Source organism: Rhodnius prolixus, unplaced genomic scaffold (genome assembly GCF_049639745.1).
Source record: "Rhodnius prolixus isolate KJV_2025 unplaced genomic scaffold, Rpr scaffold_2, whole genome shotgun sequence".
Taxonomy (NCBI): domain Eukaryota; kingdom Metazoa; phylum Arthropoda; class Insecta; order Hemiptera; family Reduviidae; genus Rhodnius; species Rhodnius prolixus.
Window position 1 is genome coordinate 7553359 of NW_027411592.1, and position 20118 is coordinate 7573476.

At 31.9% G+C, this 20118-nt stretch overlaps 1 protein-coding gene across 2 annotated transcripts; it reads right to left on the reverse strand.

Moving 5' to 3' along the window:
- Positions 1-925: 925 nt before the first annotated feature.
- LOC141448836 (uncharacterized) lies at positions 926-18685 on the reverse strand. Of its 2 annotated transcripts, XM_074117569.1 has the most exons (5): positions 18580-18685; positions 2775-2919; positions 2649-2690; positions 2421-2532; positions 926-1069 (listed from the first exon to the last, which is right to left on the reverse strand). In XM_074117569.1, the coding sequence occupies exons 1-5, from the start codon at positions 18652-18654 to the stop codon at positions 1024-1026; spliced, it is 420 nt and encodes a 139-aa protein (XP_073973670.1). In that variant the 5' UTR covers positions 18655-18685; the 3' UTR covers positions 926-1023. The 2 variants fall into 2 exon arrangements, with proteins under 2 accessions (XP_073973670.1, XP_073973668.1); XM_074117567.1 differs by having other exon boundaries at positions 2649-2919.
- Between the last annotated feature and the right edge of the window lie 1433 nt (positions 18686-20118).

The window sequence follows — 20118 nt, forward strand, 5'->3', positions numbered from 1 at the left end:
CAAATTAGCTGCTCACGATCAGAATCTTTTCAGATGTAAGATATCAGGTGTAAGAATAAAAGTTTCGTTCAGAAAACTTTGAAATTAAATAGAAATCTAATGCGTGAATATAGATTTATGCGCTAGAATATCGTTGGGATAAGCATGCATTTTCCAAGAATTGTACCATTACACTGAATTAATTTTAATTCAGATGCCCATGGGCAGCGTTTCTGAGCCTTTTTGTCCTATAATTGTAAGAATTGATAAAAGTAGCAATATATTTCATATGGCAACTCTTCCAATTACAGAAGTAAGAATTCGACAAGGGATAAGCCGGATATGAAACCTTTTCAGATGGCAGCCAGTATTATTGAAAATTGAGTTCTTCTGGGCTGCGTGATGCAGGCTTGAAAAAGTTGTTGATCCTTCCTTATTACTTTTGGGCCCATATTGTGTATTGTTAAAAAATTGTGATTCCCGACTATTATAACCCACAAATATCAAGCAGATTTAAGCGCCACGATAGCGGATCGGTTAGAGGCGAGGTCCGCAATTCTACGATGTATTGTACTGGGTTCGATTCCCGGTCTTTATTTTGGATTTTATCTAATGATTATTATGAAAAATTTATAGTGAAGTACGGTTCCTATTTCCTCCGTCCACGACACCTAATTTCGCAGCTGGACGTAAAGCCCGCCTGAAAAGTTGTAGCTTCCCACAAAATTGACGTTTGTATCAACGCAACTCCTGGAGATAGCCAGAAGGCGAAAACGATATCTGCCGCCTTTGCTATTTATTAGCCGTTGCCATCCTTTAACACTAGTAGTTCTAGCGCAACTCCTAGACAATCGCTTGTAACCCTGGCTGAGAAACGCTGAACTTGACTTTTTGTTTCTTTGTTTAACTCCAAATAGATAGGGTTTAATAATAATAAAAGTTTATTTAGTAAATTTGATTTATTTAAAAAAAAAAAAAACAGTAAAATTATTGTACAATCAAAATTTAGTATTTTAAATAATTTTCTAGTTTTTCACTACAAATTCATCTCTGAGGAACATGACAGTAAAATCCACCTATTCTGCAGAAACTGAAAAATATGAAAATAAAAAATTACTTTATTTTATTCATTTTTTCGTCAGTTTTTAATAAAAATTATTTAATATTTCACTTCAATATTTTCTGATTTGATAGTTAATAATTTTAAAGTCACGTTTTGATTGTTTATATTGCAACTCGTGTGTCAGCCAACGGTTTGATAGCTTGAGAAAATAAAATTATTGAAGCCAGATCGGTTGTGTTATTATTTGTTCATGAGAATTTCCATATTTGCAGTTTTATTCCTAAATTACTAAACCTGGTGAAAAGTTCTCGGCCGTGCTAAGAGATAGCGTTGCATTCTTGAAAATTGTATTTACTGCTACACAGAAAGCGGTAAATTATGTCAAAAGACAACTTGATTATCTAATAATGGTTTTCTTTTACGGTTTTTTAAATATAAACTTTTATGTAGATGATGTAGGTATCGTGCAGCCATTAGATCCTTTATTTGGTCGGTTTGGTCAACTGAAATTCAACTTAACATGTCTGCTTCTTTACTTTCAAAAGAGAAATGGGCGTTAGAATGTAAATTTGGTCCTACTTCTCTTAAAGAAAATCCACGTAAAGGACGGCCTCAATACTGCAACATAGGCAACTTATATCAGAAGACGGACGGACTATTGCTTCAAGAATTCAATATGAAAAAATCTTTGTAAATCAATTCCGCATTTTTTAAATGCAATAAAAAAAAAGGTAAATCTTCTTTTCGCAGCTGTTTTAACAATAATAAATCTGATTTTGTACGCAGATTTGTTGCTGTATATGAGACGTAATTCCATCATTACACGTCAAAAACGAATCAGTCATTGCATCATGTGGAATACAGTGGCTCTGCACTATAAAAGGCGAAGGCGATTTCATATATCGGAAGGAACGTAGCCTGTGTTCAGAATGGACAAGGGTTCCTTTTTATTGAAGATCTTGCGAAGATTCAAGAGACAACTCAAGTTTTACTCAAGTTTTCTTGTCCCACAAGAATAAATTCTAAAAGACAATTGGATTAAAAAAGAGTAGAATGGAAAAGAATTTTTAAAAAATCAGAACAATGCACCTACTCTCAAACGTGCTTTGGTTATGGGGAAACTGAAGGAAACGAAATACAAATTTTTGAAAATTAATCCTATTTACCAGGTTCGCAATTCTCTGAACACCACCTACACCTAAATGTACAGAAATATGTTGGCTCAAGAAGTTTTAAGTCAATAGAAGACACCCATCGCACTTCAGAGAGGCAATCTATCCATTGAAAATACATTGGACAAACAGCATTAATCTGTAATAGAATACTTAAAGCAATAACGAAAAAAAGCACAAACTGTTTTGCATATATCAGTTCTTACCAATTCTTAAGGTGATCAGTTTCCACTAGATTTTTAATTCGATCGAATTGTTCAGAAGTCATATGGCACCCACCAAAAGTTTCAGTTTGAATACTCCAAGCCTCATAAATACCTAATATGAAGATTATGTGAATATCTCGGCCAGCGTTGTAGGAAAACCACGAAGAGGTTTTTTTTTTATATTAAAAAAACTTCCTCAAATGGCTTATTGAGAAATGGTTAACCTACCAGCTGTTCTCAGTTCGGCTCTCTCTTCAGTCCAATCAAATGCTTCAAAAAGGAATAACTTTTTGATTATTATTATTTCAAAAGCAATAAATTTAACAGATACTTTAGCATGATACCGAAAAACACCTTTCGGTGGATCCACTTCTATACAAGTAAGGACACATCCATTGCTGCAGCACATTGCTTTTGTCCCACAATCTAAGTCGCTGGTACATGTCTCAGCCAAACAAGCATTTTTACTAATCTCTCCATTCAGCGCAGGACAATCTCCCTGTAATTTAAAAACATTTTAACTATTGGAAACTCTTGATAAAACGTATTCGATACCGAGTTTTATTATGTCCTAACAGCTGTAAAAGGAAATTAGGCTTGAGTTTGCTTTTTTTGGATAGTTTTGAGTTCGCTGATGACTAAGCCATGTGACGACTTTGGTGCACTTGCGACATATCGAGTCTTATAAAATAGAGGTACATTGATGTTAAATTACGCCTTGGATCCAAAATATTTCCAGCGAGAAAAGTATTTTATGATATTAAAAATAGTTTATGACGGAATGTCAGGAAAAAGACTGGAAAAGTGTTTCAATCAAAATGCCATTTTATTTATAGATTACCATGGGATCTAATAAAGATAAGCTAATCAATTTATTTCTATACTAGTTTCTGAACAGATTCCGAGACTGAAGAAAAATTGGATAATTTCAATATTATTTTCTTCCCAAGTCTGAAGAAGCCATGTTAAATTAGTAATTTTTTTTTCTTTTAAGAATTATTTTGCTCAATTCGATCACACACTTGTATCAAATTGTTTATAAGTAGATGAAGAGGGAATCACACATCATGCAGCCTAATACCCGCAACCTGAAGGATCTATGGTGAGAGTGTGTGAGAGATAAGTTGGAGTTGGATAAGTTTGCTTAGCCCAAGCTGTTGTACTCAACTAAGGTAAGAATTGAATTTGAACATAATACATTCTTCGTTTTAAGTTAAGAATAATATCTTAACTAAACCATTTCTGCGGACGTAGGTGATCCCAACAGCAGTAGATTTCCGTGAAAATTTATATTCAACGATCAGAGCTTCTACAGAAAGGGAAATAGAAAGCTTGAACCGCCGCTTAAAACGCTCTCACAATTTTCTTACAGTAGATATTCCTAAATAAAGGGGTTCGTTGCAATTGTCTGGCTAATAATTATGTTCTGACTTTAAGTCAGGCAGTGCTTTCTTTTGTCAGTCTTCCTTCCTTTCTTGGACCTGGACTTCTACCAATCAAAAGTGACTCTCAGACTCTACATTTTCCAAAAAATTATTTTGTGTTCTATTTTATTTGTGGGATATGATTGTTTGCGCTCAAACTCTCCTTTAGCAAGCCTGAAATACCACAAGAGAACAATTATCACCTCATTAGATGTATTGAACGCAGTATATTTGTTAACCATGGGTCATAAAAATTCTTTTTTTTTTTGCCTTAGTTTACGCATATGTGCTTTCTTTTATTCTGAATTCCCATTTGTAGTTTTGGATTCTGAAACAAGGACTTATAATATTTCAGCATATATATATAATAATTTATTTTATTTCTTTATAAACTTTAAAAATTATGTAGCATATTTTACAAGACCGTTGCGACCCACTTAGAATGACATCATTCTTCTTTTCTTCTTTTTTAGAAACAAAATATTTAGGACACGATTGATGATAAAATCTGTTCATTATATTTAGAGCTTGACACCAGATATTCTAATTGTAGCATGTTAAATTAAATTCATTAGTCCTTAAGAGTCTTAGAGGGGAAAAATAAAATAAAACTCCTAAAGGAAAGGGAAGGGTGGGAACGCCACCGACACTCAGAATACCTTAAATGATTGAGACAAATACAATAAAATTTTATATATTTACCAAGTAAGATACAAATTATACAAGGTCCTAGAGTCTAAATAATATATCATGGTCATGACCAGAGTAGACTTTAGAGGCACAAAATCTCACTAGATACATGCGCCTGCCGACGTGCCACAAGACAAAAGATGGCTGTACTGCAGACAAGACTGATGTGCGTATACTCTCCTGAGAAGCCCAAGCAAGGGCAACTGGCTCGAGCTCCCAAGCACACGCTGGAGCCCCCTCTCCGTTGTCTTCTCCAGTGCTGCCAACCGGACAATGCTGTGCCAAAAGATAAATTCTAGGCCGGGGGGCCGCACAACCCTACGAGGATCGAACAAGTCCAATGAAAGATGAATTTTTAAAATTGCTTTTAAACAAAATAAATCTCGAAAAACCTTCTGAAGGAACAGTTGGAGAAATTCTGAAATGTGAGAACTCCCTAGATCTCGCCCCTCAGAATTTAAAAGTTTGGTCCAGTGTGGTTTACACTGTTACTTTACTACTGGCCGATAATCTTGTTCAAGGAACTTTTAAAACTTGTCAATTTTACTCTGTTAATGAAATACGATTCGAAATTTAAAGTTCGTTAGAGAAAAATTGCACTTGTGGCTATCGTATTTCTTTTGATATCTGATTTTTTTTTTTTTTTTAATTCATATTTTTAATTTGAATTAAACAAATCTAAATTTTGAATGTTACAAATCGCAATTCCTCCTTTAACTAGGAGCGAGAGAAAGATAATACTACATTGTCAATATAGTTAAAAAAAATATACATATATGAAAAACGGTGCGGTTTGTTGATTAGTGATATAGTTTTGCGAAGGCTGTTTATTTTCACTTCAATCGACTTGGCTATGTTCTCGATTACAAACAAAACATCACCAAGATATACATAAAAACTTTCAGATGGACGGAGTTAATATATGTTTGTCTTATCGTTTAAGTCTCTATTTATACTTCGTTTAAACAGTGGTGTTCGACCGAAACATAAAATGCTCTTTCTCTTTGGGCCAAACTAAGATAATATAGATGAATTTCATAATTAAACAAATACTTTATACTCATCGGACGCTATAAAATATTTCGATTGAATAATCCTTAACTTTTATGGAAAAATATAAACGTTTAAGAATATGGGATGTATATTTGGCAAAGATCCAAATTAGAAATCTTAACAGTTGCTGGTCGAAATGATTGAAAACAGAAACATAAATTTTAGTGCTCTTTGTGCTCACACATACTACCGCAAAGTGAATAAATATCGATGAATCACATTGCTTGGATCAAATTTATGAGTAGTACTCAACTTGATTTATGATCGCCTACTTTACGAATCACTCGACAATTAGCTGCTCTCTTTTGAAAATAGGACAGCGTGCTTAAAAAACATTTCAAAAATATGTATTGAAAGCTCTAAATTAAGTCGCTATTTCTTTTTTATTTTTATTTTATGGCGCATCAACATCTGACTTTTTACAGTGCATTGCCTGGTTTGGACAGTTGTCCGTATTTTCAATACAGTCACGCTGTCCATCATTTTACAGCAACATGTGCCAGAGGTAAATTTCGCTAACTAGTAATTTACACAGCTAACACACAGGGTTTAGAAGACTTTCCTCTTTTCGTAAAACAAATACTGCTCAGGGAGCAGGACCTGAATACTGATTACTGAGTCTATAAAAGGACATAAAGCAAAATTAATTAGTGAGTTCACTCAGTTTATTCCCAGTCAAGTCCTACGGTTCTTTACCGTCGAGAACGTTAGAAGATGTACCATTTGACTAGTCAGCAAAGGCTAGTGGAATGAACTATTATGTAGCACGCTAACCCTAACCTGAGTTACCTTTTTTGCGACTCAAGTGACCTCAAATCGAGCAATTCCGGTGAAAATTCAAAATAGTAAGTCTGACGATCGCAATATTTCATCTTTTGAGAACATTCAGGGAACTTGGTGTCTCCGCAATTAGCCTACCATAACAACACTTACACTAACAGACTCAACACTCACACAATACATGTAGGGCTTTACAGAGTTAATTGCTGTGTGTAACTATTTGGTTTAGCATCCCCATATGCAAACTGTAATTCATGTCACACACTCGTTTACAGTAATTACACATAATAATTAATATATATTCTTTAGACGTCTGTTCTTTAACACGCATTGACTCTTTCCTCAGTGTCAAAATAGTTGTTTTAAGTCTCAGTACAGTTGGTTTTAATAACTGATCCCTTTTTAATCTAAATCCTCGAGGAGTAAGAGAGAAAATATAAATATGCTTTTATGGGGGAGGCAGTTGTGGATGAAACTACTTTTTTACTTGAGAACAAGCGTTTCTGAAAAAAATGTATTTTATTTGTAAAATTAAATCAATCCATTCTTTCATTTTTATTGGTTTAATTGAATTATTCATTAAGAATATTATTTTGTATTCACTCGTTGTTGTCCACTAAGAATGAAATCAAGAGTATTTTTAATAGATAAAGTTATCATAATGTACAATTGTAGCCTAAGTACCATACTTGGAGTCATTGATAAAACAACACAAGTGGCATCTTAATTTGGACTTTATCTCACATTCTGTAAGTAAGACACCATTGATAAAATCATGCACATGTCTACATTATTTTTATTGTAGTTTGATTATGAAAGACTAAATTATTTCCTGTTTAAAAATAAAATAAAAAATCTGGTGTGACTAAATATACACCATACTCTTAATAATATTCCTAAGTTGACTAAATGTTATTTAGTTGGTTTGCTACAATAAAAAAAAACTTTTAAAGGTGACCTTCATACAGAGTGAAATGGCAAACGGCCGCTCAGTATACCTCTAAAGAGAATTTTCCTGAGGAAAAGTTTTAAAACAAAATCTATGGGCAGTTTAGTGATTACAAATTTTTTTAAAAAAATAGGCCAAACAGTAAATACTATCTTATTTTGGACTTAGCAAGAAAGGTGCATTTCCAGTAACGCCAATTTCATTAGGGCTGGAATTACCTGATCTAATTTTAGTTAAGATGTTTAACATGAAAGAACGCGAAAATTGGGTTTTTAGAGAGAAACCAATTCATTCCTTTCTCCAAAAGTGCTTTTAATCGACATTTTTAAGAAAATGTTCAATAATGCTATAGTTCTGCACATGCGCAGGTGGTAAAGAAAATTATCTGAGTAATCAGCTTTTTACAAGAAAATCTCAAAGAACTCAAAAAATCCATTCAATAAAGTGGTTTTTCCTCTGGAGAGATTATAATAGCTAAGTCAAGTCGGGGTTTTATCAGTCGTTACCTGACCGAAAGTTTCAGCTCTATGCTGTTTTTAGTTTCAGAGATATTTTGTTTAATCACGATCATTATTTTATAAAAACCACTTTTTTCGTCTCAAGGGACTTAAAAAGCGAGTATTCTGGACAAAACTCGATTTAAAAAAATTTGACACATTTTGAAACAAAATTTCATTCGCAACATTGCCCCTTGTTACAATGATAAAAGAAAGTAATATTTTACTGAAGTCAAGCATAACTCTCATGTTCATTTTGCCTTTTTTTTTCGTATACTTTTAAACAGTCTGAATGTAGAATATTTTTGAAAAAGTAAGGTCACCATATATATTTATATAATTAACTCCTAATAAGGAGATCTCAAGTTCACAAGTTGTATTCATGGTAACAGAGGGAGGTGGTATGTAAGATGCATCAGACAAGCTCGTAAAAAACAGACCAGGCAGTCTCAGGACTTATTTTATTTTTCCGCTTACATATTGACTGACGCAAAGCACAACACAGAGCAGCAACAGTTTATAAAATAGCAAGTTAAAAATATGTAGATTATATTTATTTTGCCCAAGTGTCTAAAGATTGATTTTATTGATTGCTTATACTTCACTGGAAGTAGAATTGCGATGTGCTGTGAGCAATACGTTCTCTTTGCAGTAAGCCTTTCGTCAATAGTTAGCTAGATTACCCAAGAATTTTTTTTTCTTTCTTTTCTTGGCGACGAACATTTCTAGAGAAAAACATCTGTGTTTCCTTCTATATAAGCTAGCCATTTCTTCAGGATACTTCATCTTATGATATACTAGTACCAAAGAAGGAAGATGTACAACTACTTAAATTCGGCCTTTCTCCCATTAACATTCATTAAATTTAAATGTTTGTATTAATTAGAGAATAAATTAGATATAACTAAATAAATATAAACTAAGTAAATATAAATGAAATAATTTCTCGATTATTTGAAGCTTAATAATAGATTACTTGGCTACACAAAAGCGGTACTTGTTTCTAGTAGAAAAAAAATCAGACTTTAGCATGTTTGACAAAAGTGTTTGCTGCTTTATTTTTATGTGAATCACGTCCAAGTGCGCCTACCAAGGCATTTCTTTTAAGAGGCAACATTCGTGCTTCTTATCGTTAATGGTTGGTTACTCATTCATTCTGTCACAGAAATATATTTCTTTCCTTTCGATTTCTATTCTCTGAACTTTTATTTTACTGGATTGGGAAAAAGATTTCATTGTTTCAACTAAATGATAATGTACCTTTATTTAACTTCTACTAATTTTCTTACTACTAAACTACAATTGGAGAAACTATTATGATTATGTCTTATTTCACCGGAGATATTCTTTTGAGGATTCCTGACACCAAAAAAGGGTTTTTATAAAACATATAAGAAAGCTCAAAATTTATAATTTCTCATAAGTTATCAGTTACTTATTTTACAGATAAATTTGCATCGACGGTGTGTGTACAGGGACGATTTTTCTCTTTTCTGTGATTTTCTTTACTGACGATTTTCATTGAAGTTGACGCCCACGTTTGTGCACATGTAGGTAGGTCGACAACTTTTATTTAAACAAATTTTTCTAGAAAAATTCAATTAAGTCTCCTTCTAAAATAGGGAAGTGAGGTCGCTTTCCTCTGAAGTACCATTTTGGGGTTATGCATAGTTTTATCACTTGTGAACTATTATTAAGGATTAAATGTTTTACAGAAACCTCGAGCTTAAAGAAACTGGTAGAAGCACCTCACAGAATGTATTTTTCCCTGTTTTGATTTGCTCTAATGATTTTCTCTACACTTTGCTCATAGAATGCATAATCCTGAAAGTTTTATATCCTTCACATTTCTAGGAAAATTTGAAGAAAATTATTTAAAACCTTGAGAACTGTGGTAAGAAAATCGTCAAACACTTTTTTTTTAATTCAAGAGGTTTTGGAAGATACAAGTTCTATGAAAGTAGAATGCCTATTAAAATAAAATTGCAAAAATGTTATGGAACAGGAACAACATACATTGTTTCTAGAGTGTGTGACTTGACTACTAAAAGTCATTACACCCAAAATATACTTTTATACTAAGGGTGTTTCCAACACTCACTTAACCAAAGACATTCAATTTCGAAATTTTTTTCTTATTACATATAAAATCTAATTGCTTAAAAAGACGTTTTAAGAAAGCTATTAGTGTAATTTTTTTTGGGGGGGGGGAAGTATCTTGAGCTGAATTTTCATTTTACAATAGGAGAAAGTGCTTCGAAAAATCAGGACAACTCTGAAGTACAATCCTTTGGAGGATGCCGATCGACATAGGTAAGTGGCATTCTCCTTGATCCTTCCAAAGTGTTGAAGACTCCCTTGGCTCTCCAAAAAATGAACGTCATGTAAAAGTTCATTAACAATTGACTTTCACATTTAGCGAATTTAAAAACTCACTAACAAAAGAAATTCAATTCACTTCTGAAATCTTACTACTGATTATTTAATGGGCTAATTGAATAAAATTTAACTTTTATTGTGAAATACCTGTCCTATTACCAAAATAATTGTATGCAGTTTAAAAATAATTTATCGAATTTATAAATATATATATTTTTTTTTGGTCTGATCTAAATGTCTATCAAAAAAAAGTTAAACAAAACAGTGGGTGTGGAGCCAATATGAATTTCCCGGTTCAGCGATCTAAAACACATGCGACTAGCCGACTAGCAAATAGCTGGCATTAAATAAGTTACTGGACGTGCCGTTGTAGTGATTAATAAAGATCCAAAAAAATAAAAAGAAGTAAAGAAAAAAAATAAACCTCTTCTAAAACAGATATGATCTCCTAAGATTCATTTCACTAATTGAATGTTTCTAGCCAACAATTTATTCTTTATTAGCTATAAATAAAGTATAATGTGAATAAATAATGGAACGAATTAATAAATAGAGATATTTATAGCTTAGTAGAGAGTATGCTGTAATGCTAATATTCTAAGATTATTTGGCCATTGAAATAATTATGATTTCATATTTTCATAGAATTATAGAAAGAATGAAGAACATCTCTTTCAAATATATTGTACGTGCTATAGATATAATTTTATGTATTTTTAGATAAATTCTAAGCTTGCTGTAAGAGATGAAAAATATTGTTGCTGAAACGAATTTTTTATTTAATCTTTCCAGTATGGGCTACAACCGAAAAAGGAATTAGAGTAGTACCTGATTAGATTCAGTCACCATCTGTTTAGTTCAGCGTGCGATAACGTTATAACCCAATGGCTTTGAATATTCTAGAAAAACTCGTTCATTTGAACAGGCTAACTTGACGAGGGTGCATTGCACGATTCATATTCAGGGTGACTACCTGATACTGTCCACTCGGAACTATTCCTCAGAAACATTCTAATTATTACAAACTATTAAATCCAGTATAAAGTTAAATATGTTAAATCAAAAGAAGCAATTTTAGGAACTACCATCTACGAATTGATACCAAACTTCGTTCACATAATTAACAAGTAATCCACTAAGTCCACTATTCATATTAATTAAGTATTTTGTATGTCATTATCACAATTAATTATGTTCGAATAACTTCCTCCAGGTAATTATTTTGTTGGTATGGTCAATTTTCTGATGTTTTTAATATAAAATCCTCATTCAGCGGTGCTTTTGAGGCAATGGAGAAATGCGCATAACATAGTCAGTATTGTAAATCAAACGTTAAAAACACAGAGAATTACTGTAGAAGTAATTGCACTAATGGCCTAAGACGAATGCGCTCCCCAAAAGAACAGTAATAGATAACTGAGATATGACAGTGAATGCCGACATAAACAATTCGAGATAATAAGGTAAAGTTAATTAATCTGAAAATTATGACGTTGCAAACGCGAAAAAGTTTGTCAAAGCTTCAGATCTAAAAAATTCGCTGTAGCTAATAATGAACTCCGTCTGTCAAGAGGACCCGTTACCGCCTACACTGTTTAATCTAGTGATGGGGATTATAGCAAGAAACATCACCATCAACCCCGGAGGAAACAGCTGTAACCGATCCCTAGGCACTTGAATATTAAATTTTATTTACTTCTTTACACACAAAAGAATGCATTTCATCACAATCAATTTTATAAAATTGAACGTTTTTAAATACGTTTAATAAATATTAAAATTCAAATAAACAAAAAAATAGTATCAGTAAATTGGCAACGCAGTAACCAAATCAGATTTTTTTAATATTTATTAGTTTGGTAGAGTTACTTCGTGTGTTACCGGTTCGTCTTCTAATACATCCTCCTTGCCTTCTGGACACTGACCGAACTAAATTTGATTTAGTAGGAGTTATCTGTACAGTACCATTCAGAAGAAAGAATTCAAAATAATTGTTAACTTATCTTAGATGATTTTTCTGAACACTGAGATAAGAATATTACAAAACCGTAAAGAGGGGATTACTTCATTGATTAGCGTACTGGATTTCAATGCGGAGTTGGGTTCAAATCCAACTGCTGGCCTAGGAGCTCCCTATAGCTCACTATCCGGTGAAGGACGTTGTCTGTAACGAGAAATCACTATCCGGGAGTCGGCAATGCACTGACAAAAGCTCCGGGCACTAATGGCTTCAGATATTGATGCTCCTTAAACTAAAAACATAAAAATATAGACCTGTGAAAGTTGTATGTTCATTTCGTTATACCGAATTATCCTCAGAAATTCCAAATACAAAAAAACAAACGATAATTTAAATGCTAACTATTTGCAGTTGAATCAAATTTCGTTTCAATTAATTCATTCGCTCACAAGTATGCTGATCTGCCCTGAACAAATCAGGTTATTGCTATGAAGTCAGCTTTTTTTTTTTCTTTTTTTTTTTACAGATAATTTATATTGAACAAGGCGAGGCAATGAACGGAAGGGAGCGGTTCTTTCTGATAGATTGTTTCAATTGTTTGAATAAAATGTGTCTGACAAAGATCTGTTGAGCAAAGCAGTGGACAATGGGGAGTGGCTAACAGTCGACTGTTCAAAATTTCGTTTATCTAACGATAATTAATAATATCGTCATTTAATAATAGGTTGCATAGAGTTATTTAATTAGACTTTTGGACTAAAACAACTACTCCCTTTTCTTTTCTTTTTTTTTCGTAACAAGAATATACAAATAAAGGCAGTCGCTCCTATTTTTGAACATACCTTGTCAAACCTACTCACCCTGGGATCCATAATTATTTATACAATTTGACAGACAACTTTTAACTTCTATAATTATATAGATTGTCATATATTTTTTGGATATAATTAACGTTGGAAAACTAGCTAGTTTTTTTTAAGCGCAGTAAGTTTATTTAAAGCAGAGATAACTTTTTTGTTTTCTCAGTATGTAATTCTGTTTTAAAACAACTTTTTATGCGATTCCAATTTTGGTCTTTTATCTTATCAATATCATTATTTTTTTTGTCTTCTATTGATACTGATTTTAATTCTGAGAGAGTTATTGCTGTTACATTTACATTTTGATTATTTACTAAAACTCATCTAAACAATCGTTTTTGTATTGTTGAATCAAACCAACTAAAAATTACGTTCATTGCTAACCTATTGTTAGAAATATTTTTTTTATGTCAAACATTTTGAAAATATAATAAATATTTAAGAATATGAATATAAGCGGAGGAAGAATAAGTTGGAAGATTAATATTGTATTTCGGAGAACTTTAGAATTTTAAATGGCTAGTATTACTAATTTTCTTTCTTACGCTCGTTTACGGCTGGAGAAATGGGAATTACTATAAATAGTCAGTATTTGTTCTAAATAGACGGCGAGATCTCGTTATATCGATTTTGCCAATAAAGTGGTCTCGTAAAACAATCTGTTGCACACGCACAAACTTTCTGGTACTGCAATAATTTATGTGACAAATTTCTTTTATGATAATGATGTCGTTCAGTTGTCTTTCCCAATTAGATGGTGTAGTGGGCCTTCCATTAATAACAGATCAGGTAGCAAATGAATGTTACTGGTGCGGGCTTTTATAAATACATGCCTGCTACAGGGCAGCGACCCTGGTCGACTGGAAAACAGAGATATTATTTTGAGTTAAACCTACATGTGTACCTCGCAAAATGATTCTAATGAAAGAAGTTCTAGTTTCTAATTTCTAATTTTTGAACAGCACTTCTGTTGGAACTGTTTTGCAGAAATTGAGAATTCCACCAATGCTTTTAATATCAATTGGATATTTTTACTTAAAAAAAAATTCCAAATCAAAGATATTTCAACTTAGGTGTGCTTAAATGTAAGAAGTTGCAGAAAAATCGTTGACCAGCTGTTGACCGATTTCGGTTGACACCTTGAATCAGAACAGACAATAAGTGAGAGGAAAATGTTCTAATAGTTCTAAAGGGGTAGTAGAGCTTCAGTAATCGACTAGGAAGCTTTTTTCAGATACGATGTGAACGTTGAAATTATTATTATGGTTATGAAACAAAAGGAATTGTTAACTGGATCTTTTATAATATTTGTAAACTTTGTTTAATATTTTTTATTTGCGACGAAAAAGGTGATGTCATTTAATTTTTCCGTTTTTAAACATTCATTTTATTTATTTTTATATAAAAGATTTCCATTAGTTTTATATTAATTTAATAATTTGTAAAGCGACAAAGAAGCGACTAAATAGCAGCCAATGGAGCAAATAAATACTAGGAAAAGAGTGAATCTGAAAGGAACTTGTTTTTACTATCGGTCAACTTGCCAGACGTATGACTCACCTTTTTCCGAGCAAGTTAATCTTCTTTCTAGTTCTGCTTATAATCACATTGTACTAATCTAAACTTGTACATGTATATCTTATAAAATTGTTTATTTTGTGAAATTTTAATTTTTTTTAGGGCACTTTTTTACTTTCCCTTACTTCTTCCAAGTTGAAATAATTGGAATCGTTTTACGACTTTGAGTTATCTCGGAAATGTCCGTTTTTAGATCATCAAAAATTGGACTCACGCGTAAGCTTCACTGTAAATCAAAAACTAAAAATCATCCCAAGTTAAATTTTTATATTTCGCTCGGGGGCCTCAGTTGGATTTCAGTAAAATCTGTCTACTGGTATTACTACATTTCCTAATCGATGTTTCAGCTTCGTGAGATTTTTCGAAAACGTCTGCTACGATTTTCTTTAAACTTAAATTATGATGCATAATAGTTTTATAAGGCTTATTTGAAATATTTTTCTGAGAAATTGATTTAGGTTGGCACATGGGGGTAGAAAGTGGTTTGTACAAACCTCCAAAGCGTCATTGCTGTCATAATAAGCCTGTCATAAAATATTAAAAATTAATCAAGTAAGAAATATTCCAAATTTGATGAAAATCTAGATAGATTTTGGGCAATTTTTTGAAAATAGTTCCATAAAAGTGAACCCTTTCACGAGTTTGAGGAGTTACACAATCAAATATTATGTAAACGTTTTCTTAAAATCTGTTAATAATGTTAAACTTTGCGGACGAATGCTGGTACTAGTAGTACCAGTAGCTATTTCGTTCGGTAATCGGAACAAACAACATGAAAGAAGGGTACCTACAAACAGATACTTAAGGAACAGAGCACTGATGGTAGCACAGTACTCTTACATTTCTTAAAGAAAAGTCAACATTAAGAGAAAATTAAAAAATATTTTTAAACTAACTAATGACTTGGATCAAGATTGCAGACATTTTTAACGGATTTTAAGCATGACTTACTCCACTAAATTACGCGTTTACAGCAAGTTTATGGGTTACAATATCTGCAAATGTGAGATTTCACGACTTATACGCCGTCATAATCATTAACTTACATCATCGTCTGAATAAAAGGCAATTTATTTGTTCGCAAATAACTCATTTTATACATCATTTTGTTTCAGATGTCTGTACATTATCTACTGTAAAGTGAAATAAAAGTCATTACATCTTCTACAACCGTAGACTTGTGAAAAGCCATCAATTTGTCAATAGTAAATACAATTTTGTACCCTGAGCATCATTACTCACTCAAACAAGATAAGTATCTCAGTTTTAATGCAGTACTTTTCTTTGGACTGTCTTTGAATATTTAAAATCTATTGTTTATGGTTTGAGTGTCTTGATCCACTTTAATACATTCATTAGTTAATTTCGTCTAATACTTGCATGGATTGTATTGTGATCGTGTCACATTTTCACTGGAAATATTCGATGGGAGATTCGCTGAGTCCGAAAAAGTAGTTGTTAGAAAAATGGTTTATCCCTGTGAACACCAGTTCAGAAAATAATTCGCAGGAAGCCAAAAGTTAGTATTTCTTGTGGGTACTTCAAGGCACCTGACGAACTAGCTAGAAAAATCCCTCTAACGAAGTAAGGTTCTACTGAATACTACAGATGATTTTCCCAAAAAAACGCCCCAAAGAATCTCTTGAAATTGGGTAAAAATGCCACGTTTTTATTTCCATAACTTTAATTTGAATTTTTTTTTTGTCAGGGAAGCTTCTAGAAATGGGCTTTTCAGTAAAATTTCGTTTCAGAGTATTGTACAGGTTTTCAACTAAATAACGTTATAAAATTAATGTAATAAGTTTATTATAAGTTGAATTGAAATTTTTGAAGTTGAATGTAGCAAGTCGTGTGATTGTTTGTTCCAGATTTACTTAAGCAATGCATGCTTTGTAGTAATCATTACGTTTAATTATTTGTTAACTTGCGGTAATAACCTTAATTTTTGTCCTAAACAGAAAAATCTACTTTTTTTTATGATGTATTTTTAAAGAATTAACTTTGTAAAACTAATTAAAGAACTTCTTTTTTTGACTTTTCTAAACAACACCAACAAATATTTCGGCGCCCGGGAGCCTTGACCCGCGACACCCTCTACTTTTTGCCAGCCTCTTCCGATAGAGCTTTATTTTTGTTTACTCAGAAATAGTCCGCTTTATTCTTACTTGTTTTTAGTGTTGTGCGCGCATTGTTGACTGATGACTGGAGTCTGTCGTACGATATTTGTAGTAGTAGTATTCAGTATTTGTAGTAGTATTTGTTAACTGAAATACACATCTACAAACAACACTGTATGTTTAGTCTTCCATTAGTTTACAAGTTCTGTTCCCGTCATGTTTTAAATGATTGTCTTATTTATCCAATTCAGATAAAAAAATTTTAGATTTTATTAAGATATTACATTAGATTAAAAGATTAAGATTTTATTATTATTTAATTAACCAAGAAATTCATTAAAACAATTATTATTTACAGTAGTAAATTCATTGATTGTCGTATCATTGCCGGACAATCTACTTTCTTTTTATTCTTTCTCTCTGGTAATACTATTGGCGACTGATTGTTCATCTACTGGGGGCTATATATCAATCAAGCAATTTCGATCTCTGCAGAACATGTGAATACTTGAAGCACTATTGCTCAGTCTTTAACAAATAGAATAGTTATATTCTATATTTACATTAGTTAATAAAACTCTTGAGAAACATAACACATATTTCTTTTATTGTGATTAATAAGTGACAATTTTTAATCAAACGTACAATTAGTATCTTAGCAACTACTGCGTGTATATGTGAATATTTTGTTGATCCTTAACTGCCAGCACTTTAAACTTGTCTCCACAGTTTTAATGAATATTAACTGGGTACACGTGTAATATGTAGCTTTAGATTTATATCTATTCATTTAGCTCATCGAGTTAACAACAAAAAAATACTGAAAACTTTCATCTATGAAGGCACCTCTGAAAATTCGCACCTCCGTTAAATAGATTTATTCATTCTTATTTAGCAGTTTAACCTGACTTTTAAGAACTTCGCTTTTTAATATGTTAGCAAAGTTGTGCACCGTCCATGAGGTACACTTTAAACAGAGCCCCCTCCAAAAAAAAAAAAGAAGATTTTTACAGATATGTTTCAAATAATAGTGAAACAAAAGTTAAAATTTTTGCGTTTAATGATGTACAAGTTTTCGAGAAAACCAAACAATAATTCGGTATAGTTGCGAAGTGCGCATGTAGGCAGAAATTAACGGAATTAAGTTTGAGCTTCCTTTGAATTTTGATTTTTTTTAAATACTTTTTTAAAAATAAAAACTGTGCCCTCCCTACTTTTTATCTTTAATTTTAAGGTGCGTTAAAACTCTTCAGCTTTTTCCAGTGCACTACCAGCCTCCAGACAGTGTTCTCTCAGTACAAACAACGCTGAATTCCCTAGATAGTGAGCTGGTAGAAGCTTCTAGGGAGAGAAAATTTAATGGCGAGCAGCTGGATTCGAACTCAAGAACTCTGCGTTGGGATCCAGTATGCACTTATCACCGAGCTAATACCCTCCATCATCCCTCGTTATTGTTTTTTTTTCGAAATCGATAATCTGATAAAGTAAGTCTTATGAAAACTAAGAATATCATATTTATTTTATACATTTTAAAAACAAAATATTTCCTATAATCCTTATTCCCGTAGTTTTTGCCACTATTAGTACAATAACTGTTTTTTAAATTTTCAGAGAGAACAATCTATAAGAGAATTTACAATCTATAATTTTCAAAACTGGAAGATAAATTAAATTTAACCTCCAGAAAGTTAGTTTACTTAACACCAAATTTTTGAGCAAAATCCAAACAAATTTAATTATATGTCACCAAAATTGTACAAAAAAAAAAAAGAAAAAGAAATTTTGTTAAATTTCGATTATTTGAAAAATTGCACTTGTAGACAAAATTAAGATAATATTTATCAACACATATTATGAATATATAATACTTACGTTAAGTACGTTTTTATACAAAGATTCAGCCACTGAACACCACAAGAGTACCCAAACGAACGGATGCTGTGGCATGACTAAAGTCTTGTTCCATCTATAAACCCGGTAGACAAAATTCTGTTGTACACTAATCGATTGCTACTCTAACATATCGATGATTTAACGGTCTTTTTTGTATGCGCACATTTTTATTTGTTTTTTCAACATGATTTATTTTTATACATTTATAATTATATTCTTTCTTTCTAATTTAAATTTTTATTAGGGTTTTCAAAAATAAATTGAAATAGAAATTTGAGTATATTTATGTAAAAATATTATTAAATTTACAGTCAAATTATCCAAAAAGTTACATTGATGGAAATTTGTGTTGACCAATTTTTTTTTTGCTGACGTTCTGGCAAATTTATTCCTTCTTCAGGGTAATATAAATTTTAGAGTTGATCATGATGATGTAGTTAAACGTGTACATAAAACATATAACATAATAAATCTACAAGTTTACCGAAACGTCGGATAAAAGAAATTTGTCTTAAAATTTTTTGACCGCTCCTCAACATTCTCATTGATAATCTATTAATAACGGTCGATAACCAAATCATTATAATTGATATCAATAAAAAAGTTGATTGACTGTTAACTGGCACAGAATATAAGTAGCCTTCTTCCAGTTCAAAAAAGGAAAATCATTAGGTGATTTTAGGGAAAGTTGCGAATAATAATAAATGCAAATCTGGAAAGATTATGGATTTTACTATCTTTAAAAAAGTGCTATAACTGTTCACATCAGATTTGTATTATAGTTGAGAACTGTTAGATAAAATAATTTTTTTCAACAACTTTGCCTAATTCTAAGACTATAAATTGTATTATTGGGTTAAAATATTTAATATTACAGCACTTATTTCCTATAAAAAATACTACTTCTAAGAAGAAAAATAAAAATAAACATTAAGTAAGTATTACTTAAATGTTTAGAATGATTAGATTTATCATACTTGACCAAAAAATAAAAAACCGGTTATTATAAATCTGTTTCATATTAGCAAAGAAAAACCAGTTTTGTGGTACCGTTATTAAAATGTCTACCTCAATTAAAAATCATTGTGCTTAATAATTTGAAAAAAAAAAAATACTTAAATCTCAAGAATTGTTTCAGTGGTGCGGAAAATGTTTATTGATTGATTGTTATTAATTTATTTTAGGCGCTCCTAATGATCATTTTATCATCATCCACCATGCCATACTATCCTGCGTTTGGATTTTGGACCAGCCTCCATTATCTGCCCAGATGGATAGTTTCAGCTCTTCGGTATAGCACTCTCATCTTTTCTAGGCAGATGCCCTGCCTGTTGAAGTGTATCGAACTTCATGAATGAATTATGTTGGATTCTCTCAATTTCTTCGGCATTTAGGTCTGACGACAAAAAATTGCATAGAAAACATGGAATTGAGATGGGATTCAAGAACTGAAACAAAATTAAAAGCTCTTGTCGCTGAAACTTATTTGATATTGATTGGTACTGTCTGCCTATCTAC